At 43.8% G+C, this 16,138-nt stretch overlaps 1 protein-coding gene across 1 annotated transcript in view; it reads left to right on the plus strand.

The window, feature by feature from the left end:
- The first annotated feature begins 2,579 nt into the window (after window positions 1–2,579).
- nav3 (neuron navigator 3) overlaps window positions 2,580–16,138 on the plus strand; it is a 292,564-nt gene continuing 279,005 nt past the window's right edge. The window contains exon 1 of the mRNA XM_034673746.1: window positions 2,580–3,068. Coding sequence (XP_034529637.1) covers window positions 2,811–3,068 — 258 coding nt within the window. The 5' untranslated portion in view covers window positions 2,580–2,810. The remainder of the gene's footprint in view (window positions 3,069–16,138) is intronic.

Here is a 16,138-nt window from a genome sequence, read left to right on the forward strand (position 1 = left end):
CTGCAAGAAGTGCTGCCAACACCAGTAACACACAATGATTATCAAACAGCTGTTTCAAGTAACAGAAAAGCAGCCAGAGAGTCATTTTGAGGCCACTTTTAGGGTCATCATGGAAACTTGGACCACTTTAACACAATTTGTTTTTGGTCTTTTAACCTCACTGACTTTACAACTCCCTTAACTGTGACTCTTTGGTGCACAGTAGCAGGCTTAAATACAATCCCTATAATCCCATTTACACAACCACGAAAGTTTTCATCAGGATGTTGGGCAATACATCAGAGTTCGACACACCTACAGAGCACACCTTTCATCACCATGAGCTCTCAGATACATCATTCTGTTGTTTGGTACTTTGCAAAGACAGAAATAAGCCTCATGGAGCTTTTTAGAAACTGTTCTCTCAGGCATGAAGGCTAAGCGTTGGCAAACCAACAGGTTCTGTCAGACAATGCAGCAAGCAAGACGTTAAAATACATACAATACAACAGAATGACAATGAACTATCAAATTATTAAGATGTATACATTATTTGGTTTGTATATGGTGTGTATGTTGTCCACCAGTCTTTAATTTCAAAGTAATATTATATGTAACAATGAATTGATGAAGGCTTGGATTTTATGGACAAAACTTGGTGGCCACATTGGGCCCGGCATATAATACTTAATGTAACAAGGGCTGTCAGCATTAAGGTGTTAAATGTAATGTGATAAGAATCCAAATCTGATGCACATTTTTGTTCTTTTTGTCCCTTATGGCACACCATAGTGAAGCAATGGCAGCATCTTCCTGCTTCGTGCTAGTGCTGTGATTACAAATAACAACACCACTGCACTTTTGAATGGTACATTTCATTTAATGGACAGCTCAGTTGAAAAAATCTAAAGTAAGATGAACTTTGTGTCAACCTGGATAAAAACATCACTGAAGAATTTTTGAGATTGACTTACCACCTGTGAACTAAGCATGCAGGTGCAGCTTATCAGACTGAAGTCAGGCATGTCAGCTTGCTCGTTGTCTCCAGGTTTCAGTTCAAGCACATAAGCATGTTTGCATGTGTAGTACATATGTATTCATATATCATATACAATTGAATAGCCTAGTTAACTTGGGTGGACTTGTTTGATTGCATGGAAAAATAACAGCTTACTTTGAAAGACACTGGTTATACATCCTTAACATTGTTGATATGGACTTGAAAACTGCTGGTATGTTAAATAATAGAATTTTGAACATGATTGAAAATGTGATTAAATCAAGCAGCAACCTCCGGTCTCAAAATATGAAGCCCATGCGGAAGTGTTATAAACTGCAGTTCATCGATCTTCCGCTGGAGGCTGACTGCAGAAACACCGGAAACCACATACACACCATTTCAAAGAAGACGATCTTTACAGCAGAAATAAACATGTTTACAGTCTGGTCAAAAAACGGCTTCAGTCTTTGTAGCTAATTTCTCTATCGGTACACACTGTAACATGACAGTTCAGAAGATATTAAGATTGAGTTTTTGCCCAAATAAGGACATGACTCACTTGACTGACAGGTGGGAACACATAGCTGTTTGCTAGGAAGCTCAAACCACGCCTCTTTACCTCACACTAAGTTTGGTTGAGTTCAGCATTACCAATATGGCTCCCGCTGACGATTAGCTTCAAAACAGCGCTCAAGTACAGATGGTTAACGTCATGGATACTATGTCCATTGTTTATACAGTCTGTGGATTAAATGCAATCAATTATTGAAATGTAGTGATTATTCTGTATTAAACAAATGGTTAATGTGAACAGCTTAATGTAACTTTTCATGAGTGTGGGAAATTGAAGTATTTTTTCACCTGGTCGAGCTGTTTTTACTCATTTTCATTCCATTCAGGAAAACTGGAGAAGACAAAGAAGCAATGAGTAGGGCAAATGTGTCATCATGAGAGATACATCAGCTGAAAGCATAAATTCCTAACTGAAACATACATTTAAGAAGAGTAACTAGTTTGGCAACAACAAAATGTGGTTAAAGGTGCATTTTGAAGAAGAAATTTCCCTGCAGAAACAGGTGTAGACTTAAAACAGCTTCAGTACAAGGATTCTCCCTTTATTGAAATTTAGTATTTGGATTGCTCTATAGTGTAAAAGACTTAAGACATTTCCTCTTACACTATTTAACTTTTTTGTTCATGAAAGGGTGGAGCAGCTCCAGATGTAGCCTGAGAGAGTGTCTATTTAGAGAGTGTGTGTTCAGTGTTAGCGTGAGGAGAGAGGGAGAGAGAGAGAGAGAGAGAGAGAAAAGGGAGCTATATGGCAGATCACTGAACACACACACACACACGCAGACATTCTCACACAGTAACACACACACAGTAATAACGGCTTTGTCGTTCTGGCGGTTATACCTACCAGAGGAGTCCAGGCCCCCTTGAACTGTGTTGGCTGACTTTGTTGTACACTTCTGACAGCGAGGGAGAGTGAAGAGAGAGCGAGAGAGAGAAAGAGAGAGAGGAAAGGGGATGGGAGGGAGGAGTGTTGCTTGTGGGAGGAGAAGGAGGAGGGAGTGAACTGAAGGAAGGAGAAGCTTTCTCAGTTTCTGTGAGTCCTGCTCGCTGTAGGCTTCAGAATGAGCGCAGTTGCTTTCCTCTCAGTCTGAGAGGCAACTGCAGTTTTTTTCTTTTCTCTTTTCTTTTTTCCATTTATGTTTCCTTCTCAGTGCCTGACATCAGTAGGAGTCATTGAAGATTTAGTTTCCCTACCCTCACCGTACTTTGGGACTTCTCTCACACCCCTGTGTTGTTATTTTCGTGCCTGGGAAGTACCATGCCGGTGGTTGGCGTAGCCTCCAAGCTCAGGCAACCCTCGGCCGTGGGCACCAAGCCAGTGCATACCGCTCTCCCCATCCCAAGTGCAGTCAGGGCGGCCGTCTCGCAGGGCTACATGGCCCGGCAGCAGGAGCTCAGGGCAGGTGAGGGCGCCCCAGGGCTCTCCTGCCAGCTGTCAGTCAAGTCTGAGTACCAGCGAGAGAGGACATCTGAAGGGAAGTCCAGAGCAGAGACAGAGGAGAGCAAGATCTGCAAGGTTAGTCTGTGGCAGTGTGTGTCTGTTTAGTGCATCTGTGCGTGCTGGAAAGTAGAGTGACTCTCCACAGGTGTCAGAGATGAATGAGCCCATGTCTGGATTGTCAGGCTCGCTCTCTCTTTCCTCCTCTTGGTTTGAGCAGGTGTCTGACTTGATCAGAAACAGAGACTGAGCATACGGTGATGAGTCATATGTGCTGGGGGGATGAAGTCGCTTTTTTTTGTCATCATTGAAGGAGAAAGGATGAGTAATATATTGCTGTCAGTGCATTACCTCATCCTGCTGCCCATTAACTCTGCAAACCTTTGCAGTGTGTTAGCAAAGTTAAGGGTGTTGTGGCCGGGACAATTGAAACCTCTACCTGGGATGTAAACCATGTCTGCTCTTCACTGGGGAGGGGGACTGATACACGAGTAACTGGTGCTACCTGAGTGGCCCCAAAGATTAGAGGAACTTTTGTTGAATGCTCTTTTTCATGGTTTTCTGCCTCCAGTGAGGGATATAATTCAGATAAATTACCTGTCCTGTCTGCTCCCTGAGTTTCTTCTTAATCAGAGACAACATGTAGCAGGAAGTTTGATTGACGCAGAGATCAGTGTTAAGTGGTTCACCATACAAAACTCGAGCTGTGCCAAGTCCCGTCCTCTTTGCAGAAACACTTTGGCTCAGTTTCTCAGGCTGCAGCAGGGAAGGCGGGGTTGATCCATCCTGAAGAGGTTTTCAAAACTCCCCGCCAAATACTTTCGGCAGCGCCTGAGTCCGTCCCACATCCAGAGCTGTCAGAGCACAAACTGAAACTTTCCTGTTTGGCCGGTTAATCTCACATACCTCCCCCCCTCCCTCCTTCTCTTCTGTGCATGCCTTTTTCAACCGTTACAACACTTCCCAGCATAACCCTGATTCTTCTTCTGGTTTTCTTGACTGTTGACGGTGAACAAAGCTGCAGAGTTTCCTCGTGACCTAGAGGAAACGTGGGCAGCAGACTTCAAAGCACGGGTCAGTGCCTGCCCCTGCCTCTAAATCCTACCCGGCGTGTCTGTGACTGAGTCCAAATCGCCTGCAGGGGGACTACAACAAGGGGGGATCTTGTTGCTTCATCATTAACCTGCTGCTGAACTGGCAACTTCAGCTTGACTTTCAGCTTGTTAACTCAACTGGCGCTCACTGATTTACAAATCTCTGGCTTGGTCTCATTAAAGCGGACCTGAGAGCTCTAAAAATGAAGCTGAGGGTAGATTCGTCTTGACCTAGCATCAATCTTCTCTCATGTTTGACTTTTTCTTTACCTTTTTTATCTAACTCTCAGTTATCTCCAAGCTGTTCTCTCCTGTAAGTGTGTCATGGCTCTGACCTTTGCCCTTCTTGTTGTTTGTAAGATATCTAGTGTTTCCTTTTGATGGAGCATCTTCTAAATACTTAAAATGTGCATCATAGTTCCTGTTCTTGGAAACCTTGTAAAAGGCAGATCTCTCTGGCCTGCCCCAGCCTGTCGGTCGGTGTGGGTAAGGAATCGGTGGTATGGAGGGGGTAATTAGTCTGTCTAATTGTGTTGTGTAGTCCCCAAAGAGCTTTCCTCTCTGGGTTTTCAGAGGAGAAAAGAGAGAGAAGGTGGAGTAAACACTGTCATTACTCCTTCAAATTAACCAACACTCCTTGTTTACTTTGGAGTCCTATTATCAAGCAGGATCAAGTGTAGGATTGTGTTTGAGTGAGTGTGCACATGTGCAGTGCATGACTACATTCTTGTTTGTGCACATGACACCCCCCGTATATACAAGTAGGGCCAGCATGTGTTGGCTTGTCTACCCGGGGTTGAGGATATCCTAACCTGGGTGCTGTTTGCCCAAGTTGGAACTCTAAAGGTTTCAGCTCAGGGTTAACGTTGGAAACTCCACCTGTCCGGTCAATCTAAAAAAAACAGATTTGAGCTTTGACCCAAGTCAGCTGATTTGTTAAATAAGATCGTCAAAATTATTAGCAGCCATCAAGTAGAAGTGCAGACATTAGTGTCAGCACCCTTAAAAATTACAGCAGTGCAAGAAAATTAAATGGAAGTAAGCACTTAGCAGAGAGGAAGAGGAGATTTGTTTCATTCCTCTGTGTTGTGTTTGCAGCAGACGTCAGGCCTGATGTTGTTTTTGCTAAAGCCGAAGGGGAACCGAGTGAATCCGAAGAACCTTCACTGAGCTCTGACTGAGTGCTTTCACATTTAACAGATGTAGCAGCAGTGTCACTTTCACAGAATTACTGCTGTGCTCAGACTCCGTCTGCAGGAGACATTGCACACAAGTGATGCAGAGTGCTTTGGGCTGCCGTCACAGCTAAGCTGCCCAGACAAGGTTCATTTTTGGACACTGTTCAGAATTAGTTGCAGCAAATCTCAGCTGTATTTATACTGTCTGTATTCATACCGTCTGTATTTACTCTGTCTGTATTATTTCCTAGATAATCCCCTCAGATTGGCTGCACAACAGACTGCACCTAGTTTCATAGGAGTGTCTACAAGTTGTGTCTGCGTTGTCTGTGCACAGGTGTTTCTTACCTGGCACGTGTTTGCATTGAGAGCTAACCTGCAGACAAATCCAAATAAGAGTTAGCAGTGATACTGGGAGTGTGTGCTATGAGTACAACTGCATTTGTTTTGTTAAATATTTGTTCTGCCAGTGCAACATTTGCAGCTAGTGGATATACAGAACGTGAACGAGGCCGTCCTGCAACAATTATTTTATAAGTACCATGAAACAGAGCTAAAGATGTGTCCTCTTGTAAATATAACCTGGTTACATCTCGTCACTATGTGTTGTTTGACTTTTTGTTGTGTTAAAAAGCTCCTTGGCTGACTTGTACAACAGACGTTCATGTTAGATGGCTGTCACAAACAGTAGCAGGTGGCAGCGTAAGCCTTGAATTCCTGCAGTGACGAGGTGGCAACATCTGTACTCTTCTGAGACCTTCCATCTCAATCAATCGGAGAATCTGGCCCGTCAAGGACTCGTACTTTCGCTCTATGATTGAGACGAGAACAAGGAGAGACGTTTGCTCTTCCTGTTGCACTCTCTGCTGACAGTACACATCAGTCACTGCCTCTGGCACTGCAGGATGACGAGCTGGAATGAAGAGCTTATCTGAGTCGACTGAGCTTTAATGAAGTGTCAGCGCCGCCACCACTGATAGGGAATTATCTTGTGCATCACAAGTTTTGGCAGCTGTCCAAACCTCACAGCCCCAGGGACTTTTTAAGTGAGTTCTTTTTGAGATGGAAATCAAGATAACCTCACACTTTTTTATTAAATCTATGCTCTGGCAGAAAAACAAATTATGTTGATTTGATTCATCTTCATTCATCCTTGAAAGACAGTGTTTGTGCCAATGGGATTCATTTAGGTTGTGTGTATGTACTCCTCCATGCTCTCCAACACACAGTACCTTTTGCCTTCCTTTGAAGTGAGTTATATTTATTAATAACCTGCTCGCTCCTCTAAACTCCTGGCCTTTTTTGGTCCTGACCCAGAGAATACATCCAATTACTGAATCAAGCTTCCCACTAGGTCCTGGGATGAGGACTTGGGCAAGTTTGCTTCCAAAATACAACTACTTAAGCATTTAGGGTCACCACAGAATCCCTATATCTGAACTTAATTCCTTCGCCTGTGGTTGCAAAATATGTGGGTTACATTCAGACAAAGAGAGCTGTGTTAAAGAGCAATGCTTACAGCTGCATGTCTTTAAAGAAGGTGCTGGAAGTATTTGGTTGCAGATAAAAAATGTTCAAATGTGTGTATTTAACATCATCTTGCTTTGACCCTAGCCCTTGTCGCACATGCACTGCACTCCTAAAATGTCCAAACTTCATCCAAGCAGGTCTGCATATCTTTCCCCTCGACTTTATCCAGACTTTTTCCCATGAGCCCCGTTGTAAAATGTCTGCAAGAGGTCAGGTTCAGTGCAGCAGGTTGTTTGCCTTGGTTTTCTATGAATTGTTTTATTGCAAAAAAACTTCACGTCACAATTATGGAAGCAAAGTATTCTTCCACCTTCTGCAGGCGCCATTCAGTGCCTCAATCCACATCAGAGCGAGTACTTTGAGTTTCAAGAATGTGTCTGATGGAGAAAATCTTCCTCTGTGTGGTACGTGTGACCTACATGTATTGAAACTCTTTAAAAACATCTACATGTTTGAATGGGGCTCCTGATTTCCCCCCTCCTATGTCAACACTAAAGACTCATACTGTATGGTGAATGAATCTTTAACCTAGAAATGCAGCTCACTGTACACACCCACCTTAACCGTGTCAGGCTGCTATTTTGGCTGGCCTCTGATGTCGGTGAAATGTCATCTGGGAATGTCGCTCCATGAGTATGAGTACACAAACGTTAGCCGGAAGTGTGGACTAGTGCCAGACACACTCACCCACTTAGAGAACAAAACACATCCTGTTGATTCTCTTAGTGTGTGTAAACGTGTGTGGGTGTGTGTGTTTGCGAGTGTTATGTACACTGAGGATTGAGGAGAATAATCAGAGTCTGTTGTTGCCTATGTTTGTTGTCTGGTGCATCTCCTGCTCCGGCCTGATTTAGGTCTCTAACAACATGGGTGGGTTCAAAGTAGGAAAGTGAGGTGGAGTGCCTCAGGGAGTAATGTCGGGGTCCGGTGACTTTGAGTGAGTAGAATGTAAACAAACCTTTGCTCCCCTCCGTCTCTTTCTCTGGGTGGGCCTGACACTGTCTGTTTCTCTTGTCCTCTTTCTCTCTTGCTTTCAGAGCTGTGTCTACATGTGCATTCAAACACTTGCATACACTGTTTCATCCAAAACATCCACAGAGCAATCATAGAGATATGAGGAAAATAACATAGAGAGGCCCTGTTAATGCAAAGATCCTGCAAAAACACCTTAAAGAAGACATGTCGGCATGCTGACATTCTGAAAGAAACATGTCACTTGCATCCCAAGTATCTAGCTCTATGTATTACATATGCATCAAGAAGGAATTTTCCTTTACCATCCATACCTTCAGTGTTATAACTAGCTCTGTGTTTGTCAGGTAAGGAACTCCCAGACTGTCCCAATTATTGGACATTGTCTCTTGTTGTCAGATCATCTTCCCTCTTCATCTGCTTTGATTTAGCTCCTTACAACTAACATGTCCTTCATGAGACTTAGATAATTAAGCTCAGAGGATGTTGCTTCTAGGAATATAATATTGTTTTAATACTTCATTATTGGTAGCCAAAGTAGTTTAGGGCCACCCCCTCAAAAACAGTCTGAACACGCCCCCTGAATGTTCCTGCTTTTAGCCGGCAATATAATAAAGCACTAGACTTGCTCTCAGAGCTTGATAATACCATTCATGTAGAGTTGCATGTAGCTCTGTAATCTTTAACATTTAACCAATCAGCCTTAATTAGCTCTTAGCTCTGCCACCACTCTTTCAACCACAGTTTCTTATTACTTCCCTCAGTACAATGGTCATTGAATCAGAAATGACCTGGCATTTAAAGGAGTTCGAAGGTCAAATACATGTAGGAAACTTGTGGTTTATGTGATAATATGCCAACAAGTCATCTGAGCCATGGTTCGGCGCTGTTGCGTGCAGGTTCCCTCCAGCACATCAGTGGTCAGGGCTTGCTCTCACTCAGCTTTGGTTCTTTGCCCTCCAGTTGCTCTGACACTGCTGAAACAACAGAGAGAACACAGAGGGGGCCAACATGTTCCAGAGGAGGGAGGGGGGTTGGTAAGGATGGGTTGTGTGAGTGTCTGAACGCGTCCTAGTCATGGGTGGTCTGACTCGCCGTGCGCTGAACTCCATATCTGGAAGAGAAGTCGTCCTCCTGATGGAGGTGTGAACACTAACGTGCAGGACGAGCAGCGCTGCTATTTTTGCACCTCTTCCAGCCTGAGAGGTCAGGAAGTGAACTTCAAAACACACCATGAGGAGGCTGGAGTGGCTGTTAGATTATTTCAACATTGTTTTCTTAAAAAGGGGAACCACTGTTTTTTAACTTTACTACAGAATGTCATGAGAGTTGGCATAAAACTACATTTTTGTTAAAACTGCTGACATGCACAACAAAAGACACGAGCCAAGCTTGATACTACAGTTTCTGTCATAATCTCCTCGTTCTTGCTGCGCCCCAGCGGTAGTTTGTCCTTGCAACTTTAGTGGCATTTGTAGCATGAAGGTCAGCAGTCAGTGGTCTGCTCAGCCAATCAGAAATAATGTGTTAACAGGGGAGTCCAACCAGGCTCACTTAGCCTGATCCAAATTTGAAACATGGCAGTGATTTCTGGTCTCACAGGATTTCTGAACCATGGGATTATCAAATTAGAGTAAGAAATGTAAGACAGAAATCAGATTAGGTTAACATATGTTGAAGCTAAATAACTTCCACTTATGTGACTCACTCACATTTTTTGCATTAGTCTGTCCTCTTCTGCAACATTCCCCCACACTGCTGAGATTCCTTAATGACCCCTGGGGTTCAAATTGGGAAAATATTTGTGCCAATATTATGCTTTCCAATGCTCTGTCCCTCCTCCTCCTCTCTGAGCTTTTTGTCTCACACACAGTTTTTCATTGCCTTTCGTGCCACAGGGAGTCTGCTGTCGGCTGTGGTGTTTAAAGCTTGGAGTGAGAACACACAGAGCGGCTGGTGTTTACAGTACAGCCACACCGGTTAAAAATACCCTCCCCTGGAAGTACAGTCAGAGCACTCACTCTGAAACACCAAGAAAATAAGAGTCAGTGCAAAACAAGTTCAAGTGCATGAGTACAGCAACATGAAACATTCTGAGGTCAAAATTCATGGAGATTTATACGACGGCTGAGGCCAAATACTGCCGCTTATAGATGCAAGGGTTATCCATTCTGACCTCACGTGGCACATGTAGTGAAGTGTTTTTGATTATTCAGGCTGGTGTAATGATAAGTCTTAAAAGACAGAAAATACATCAACATAAAGATTGAATAAGACTCCTGCAGCAGTCTGTACTGGATTAGCAGATTATAGGACGAGAAAGAGGAAACACAACAAAACACGAACGCAAAAGCCGTTGAACTTGCCATGTGCCTGCTTCACATCAACACAATAATCTGTCCTGCTGTGGACTCTACAGAGCTGAAGGATCTTTGGCATTTTATCTGCAAGTTAAATGCACGGTTTGATGAGCAGAGGGGGTCTGACATCAGTCCCACGGCTCCACCTGCCAGATCCCTTTGACACATGCCTTGACTCAAAAAGACATCACCAGCACATCATTTGGTCAGTGTTCTGGTGTCACGTCTCACATTGGGATAGGGTGGAAATGCAGTGTCCATGTTAACATACAGTCTGATACTGATTGGCGCTTCTCATAGCATCCTTTTATCTCCCCTTTTGCACATATTGGAAGTATTTTGGGGCATTTATCCCAAGCGACAACCTCTGGTCTAAAAATATGAGTCCAATGCGGAAACGTTAAAACTGCAGTTCATCAAGGATCCAATTGAGGCTGGCTCCGGAGGTACCAGAAACCACATACACACCAATTCAAAAAGCTGATCTTTATAACAGAAATAAACATGTTTACCGCCTGGTTCAAAAGACAAGTGTAGGATGGATAGCTCATATCTCAATCGGCACACACTGTACGGGGGGTGAATTTTTTTCTAACATGGTAATTTCGAAGATATTGAGATTACGAGTCTTCCAATGAGAGGCACAGCTGACTTGATTGACAGGTGGGAACACTGTGATTTCGGCTAGGAGGCTCAAAGCCCGCCTCTTTACGTCACAATCACTCGACAGAAATTTGAGGTTGAGTTCAGCATTTCCAATATGGCTCCCGCCGAAGATTGGCCTCAAAACAGTGCTTCAGAAACAGATGGGTGATGTCACGGATACTGCGTCCATTATTTATACAGTCTATGGTCTATCCCCAAATGTTGTTACAAGGTCACTTATTGTGTGCTGTTAAAACAACAGTCTACCTGAGACTCCCCTCAGTTATACTCCTGCAGGATGCTTGCTGAAGTTCACTTTAAGGTCATTGAGAAACTCGTCCACACAAACACACACACTCATGTGATGTTTCAGGTGTGTGTGATGGCAGAACATCTTTACCTCCACCTTAGACTAAGTCTCTCATTTGTCTCTCTTCAGCCATCTGTCAGCGGTCCCTCCATCTGCTGTTTTCTTTGCATGCTCTTCTTTCCTTCCTTTATTCTCCCTCAATCCCTTCCTTTCACATCTTCCCAGAACTTGTTTTTTCCACTCCATCTCCTGTCACCGTCTCTCTGCTCTTTCCCATTCCCAGCATTCCTCCACGAGTCCTCCTCTGGCCTCCTCTTCTCTGCCTTGCATGACTGCAGCCTTTCTCATATTCCGCGCCTTCCAACTCACTTACTGTTATTTTCCTTTCCTTTACCCAACTCCCCTTCTCTTTGTTTTCCATCCTCCTCTCCACCATCCTTTTCTTTCTCTCTTTCCCTGCCCATCTCTTCCTCTGTGATATGTATAATGGGAAAAGCAGCAGGAGAGGGTTAACACACACCTGGCCCAGTTCTGTCTCTCCAGCTGTCACAGATAACCTTTCCTCTGCTGAACGAATAGGTCACTCTTTTCTTCTTCCGTACCTTCCTATGTAGTCCTTCAATCACCGTTAGTCTCTGTCTCTGCTGTGTGCTTAACCGTGACACAGGCAGCTGTAAGGAAACATCTGGGGAAGCCACAACAACCGGTGTCAAAAGAGACAGGCTGAGTGCAAGGAGCAAACATCCTAACATATCTCGAAGCTCATGCTAACAAGGGTCACGCTCTGTGGATGAATGTGAGGCATGCAAGGAGAAAGATTTCTGATGTTATGAGTCAATCCAGTGGTCTCTGTGGTACTGACTCACACAGCAGTGGCTGGACACCAGTAACCGCTAACATGATAACTGTGCTCTTGACACTTTCAAGATGCCTAGTGAAAAAGGAAGTGGCTCTGCGTTGTTTCTGTAGCCCACCTACTAGAAAAACACTTTCCTCAAGGCGATTTGAAATTGCTCCTGTGCTTACGTATCAACAGAAGTGATTTGCATAGGCATGCATGCAAACCCACTCCCACTCCCACCTCTTCAGCTACTTGGCTTCCTCCTGTGCTGTTGTGGTTTTGCTTTGTGTTGCGGAGTCAAGATGTCAGAGGTTAGAGTTGGACTCGCCAACTTCTCTGTTGTCTAGATTCTGTCCCAGCACCAGAGGTCTGAAGAAAACAGGGGTTGCTGTTTATTTTCAATAACAGCATGCCAGCTATAGGAGCAGTATATTTATACAGTATATTCTTTATATTTTAAAGTACCACTCAGAGACTTGCTGTGTGACCACGGCTGCATTACTTCAACAGGTGCCTCCTCCTGTTCCTAGACATGTTCGTTTTGGTGTTTTTCCACCTCTGCATGCCGCTGCACTCTCACCCCTCAGACAGTCCAATCAGGGCAACGCCTCATGATCATAGCATTCCCGCCCACTCATACCACTGTATACCGTAATTCTTCATTTCATTTTCTATTATCATTGAAATATTGTTGAGCTTGTGCACATGGGGTGCAGCAAGCGATTTTTAAGCCCCCTGAAAATAAATTGAATTTGGGCCTCACCACTTCAGTTCTGCAAAATGTTCTTTATTTTAGGGCCCTTGTCAATTATTAAACAGAATAATTGTCCTAACTCTTCTCCCCCCACAGGAATCAACTTTTTAGAATGAAATTAAGGATTCCAGTCATGTAAAATAACCAAACTTACCGATTATTGCGGAATAGTGCATTCATATCAAAGCACATCATCTCCCTGAACACATTCAAGTGTTTGCTAGTTCAAAAGCAAGGCCAAGTGGGACAAACATGAGACATAACTGCATCTGCACTTCGTATCTCCCTCTGCCAACTCTGCCTCCACATGTCCAGTAAACCTCTCAATAAGAAAACATGGTTGCAGTTTGTTCTTTTTAGGTGTAAATGTTTGTTACAGTTTGAACGTGAAATGAAAGCTGATGAAAAACAGCATCAATCATCCACCCATGGGCTACATTTAGGGTTTGACTGTTGGATGTTTTTGATAAACAAATAGAAAACAGAAACCAACCCTCAGACACAGATGGCTGGATGAAAAGCTTGTATTGGTGGGATACTGGGTGGCGGTTCTAGCTGTACCCACCCTTGGCACGGGCTTTTACAGGGCCCAGAACAGAGCGAGCACACATGTTTTTTTTTGAGCGGTTAGCCCTCATATTTAGACTCATCATTACCTTCAACAAGCATCCATGTTCGAATAACTTTTTCCATTTTTCTTAAACCAGACTTGTCAGTTTGTCTTATTCGCTGCATTTTGTCCGTGCAAAGTTTATTTAAAGGCCAATAAAACACCAAATGGAAATCATTACTTTTCCTCATATATTTCTGTATGTTTACTCTGACCAGCAGAGCCCTGGGAGGGAACTTCTTGTACTCATTTGGAGGACATTTTTATTGAAAATTCCTTACAGAACCACATTTGCATGCTTGTTTTAGGACTGGTGGCCCTTGTTGGAGCATAACCTTGACCCCTCCAGTTCATTTTCTCCAGTTCCAACCCTTTGTAGTGTTATCATGGCTGTGCAATGCTTGACTCTCAGATAGACAGCTTGCTAAGGTTTATGCTGAAAGATCATGCAGGTCAAGCCACACTTTATTATCCTCTGAGGTCATGGGCTGACTCAGTGGTGTGTGACCTCTTCAGTCTCTGGCTTGTCTGTGAAGCGATGTGGCAGTGTTTAATGCATCTGTGGCCTTTTGGTGACTATAAATTGAGTGTGAAACTGCCTGCTGCAAAGCTGCATTTGGAACCTTGTGGATACAAGTCAATGTCTGTGGCTCTGTGTCAATAAAAGGAAATGAAATGATGGGTTTTACATTCACATAAATCCTGAAGCACTTTTTGGAGTTTAGGATGTTGAGTCTTTAGTGTTGTTGTCTCACAGTAAGAAGAACTTGGACCCAACACCTGGCTCCTGGTTCTTTTGGGGGTGTTTTGCACATCAAGTCCATCTGTGTTGCCTCCCGCAGTTTGTGGCCCGGCGTACACTGTGCAATTTTTTAAAAGTCATAGTGGAAAGTGAACTCACACTGTACAAGTGAAGCGTTTACAACTCTTGAACTAAGCTCGAGACGCAACACCTGTGAAAGGACATAGTGCACCATGGGTAATATAGTTTTTTAAAGTGCTATTATGAATGTCCAAGAGACACTGTCATATGGAGAGAACAGGAAAGGGTACTTGCAGCTGGTATACCAAAAACAGTCCTGGTGCACAAAGAGGTCTAACAGGGGACTTCCACCAAATCCGTCTCCGATCCGCTGTGGTCCAGCTCTGTGCTCTCTCGTCGGTCAACACCCACCGGTTGCATTTTCGGAACGTAGCACGGAGCAGGACCGCCGGACAGCTGGAGTCATGTGACCGAGGTTTTCCTGCTGCAATCACTGAATCAAGAATTCTCCTCCTCCTCTCCTCATCCATGTTGTCTTTATGGCCCTCTGTAAACCTCTGACCTGCTGACTCCAGGCCTGGCTCCGCTCATCATGACGGTTTGTTGTTGTAGTTAAGTTAAAATTTTTATTCTGAAAATTAACCGGATGTTTTCATTTTGTTTTGGTGCCTGACTTCCTGTCCCGCTCCATCTGCGTTGGGATTGATGCGTCGTGCTCCAGCATCCGGCAAAAATAAAAGTCTTGCGTATCTGATCTGATCTGATCTGTTAACTCCCACTGGATCCGCTCCGTTGCGGAGATTGGCTAGAATAGAAACCTATCTGATACGGTGCTGTGACGGATCAGTGATGGACCGGACATGGATCTGGTGGAATTTGGCCATAACAACAGATATAATTGACATTGTAAAAAATAAACACAGCCCTGTTGTAAGTGTTATTCCATTGTCCCTCTGCTCTCTTTATACTGCTCTTCATCTGGGCTGCAGGTGAGCCTCTCCTCCACAGGAGTGCAAAGCAGTGCTCCATTAAAAAAGTCTGTTCCACCTCAACATCACAGCCGTGCTGCCTCTGCCTTTCCACTGTATTAAGTTTTCCCATAAAGTGTGTTAACTCTGCCATTAATGAGTGTTAAACATAAACTACTGGCCCTTGACACTGTCTCAAGAGATGGGGGACTAACGTTTAACACCACCCTCCCTCTTCACTTTCTTTTTTCCCCCTCCTCCTCTCCTCTTCTCCTCTCTCCACTGGCCTCCCCACATGGCCAACAAAGCTCTGTTGTTTGGGCCGGAGCAACTTTTCTCACAGGATATGTCTCCTGACACACATTGGAGTTTGGTTTTATTTACTGGCTGCTGCTGTTGTTGCTCCCACGTGAAAGCTCGTACTTGCCTTTAACAACCCTGGGTTTCTGTTGATGTATCCTCTGAGGCTTTTTTGGAGCTCTGCTCATTTCCTCTCCAAACACACCAGCCTTGATTGTTGTTGCTTGAACAAGCTATGTGTTTGTTGAATTGCATCTGTTCTAAGGACAGTACTGTTCTTAAAGCTTGCACCCAATAGGCGTCTTTAATTCTGTGAGTTTTTTCTCTACCTGCAACAAGGAACAACTTCTCTAAACTGAAGTTGAATCAAAGAGTTTACTTTGATATCTTATATTTTTCAGCTTTTTTTTCAGCTTTACCTCTTCATGGTGTAAGTGTAAGTCCCTCACTGAATGTTATGTGTTAAAGGTGAACTGCACACACAGAGCATCTTTGTCTCATGAACATTTGAAGATCAATGTCTCTGTGATGGGTTCAGAGGTTGAGGACCAAGGCCGTACAGATTTTTGGTCCAGAGGGCCAACGTTTTCTTTCATGATCCCATTAAGATGAGGAAATGCTGTTTGCCATCTTTGACTCATGATAAACATCACTGGACTCCTAATAAGCGGACAAGAGGTTCCTTGTTGCAGCGTCAAGGGTTCACATGCTAACAGGTCATTTGCCTTTAACTTGTCTGACCAAATCAGTAGTCTATGGTTTTTATTCTGTTGCAAAATACAAAATCTTGCCTGAAGTCTTTCTTCTAAGGATTATTTTCACT

The sequence above is a fragment of the Notolabrus celidotus genome, chromosome 21 (genome assembly GCF_009762535.1).
Source record: "Notolabrus celidotus isolate fNotCel1 chromosome 21, fNotCel1.pri, whole genome shotgun sequence".
NCBI lineage: Eukaryota > Metazoa > Chordata > Actinopteri > Labriformes > Labridae > Notolabrus > Notolabrus celidotus.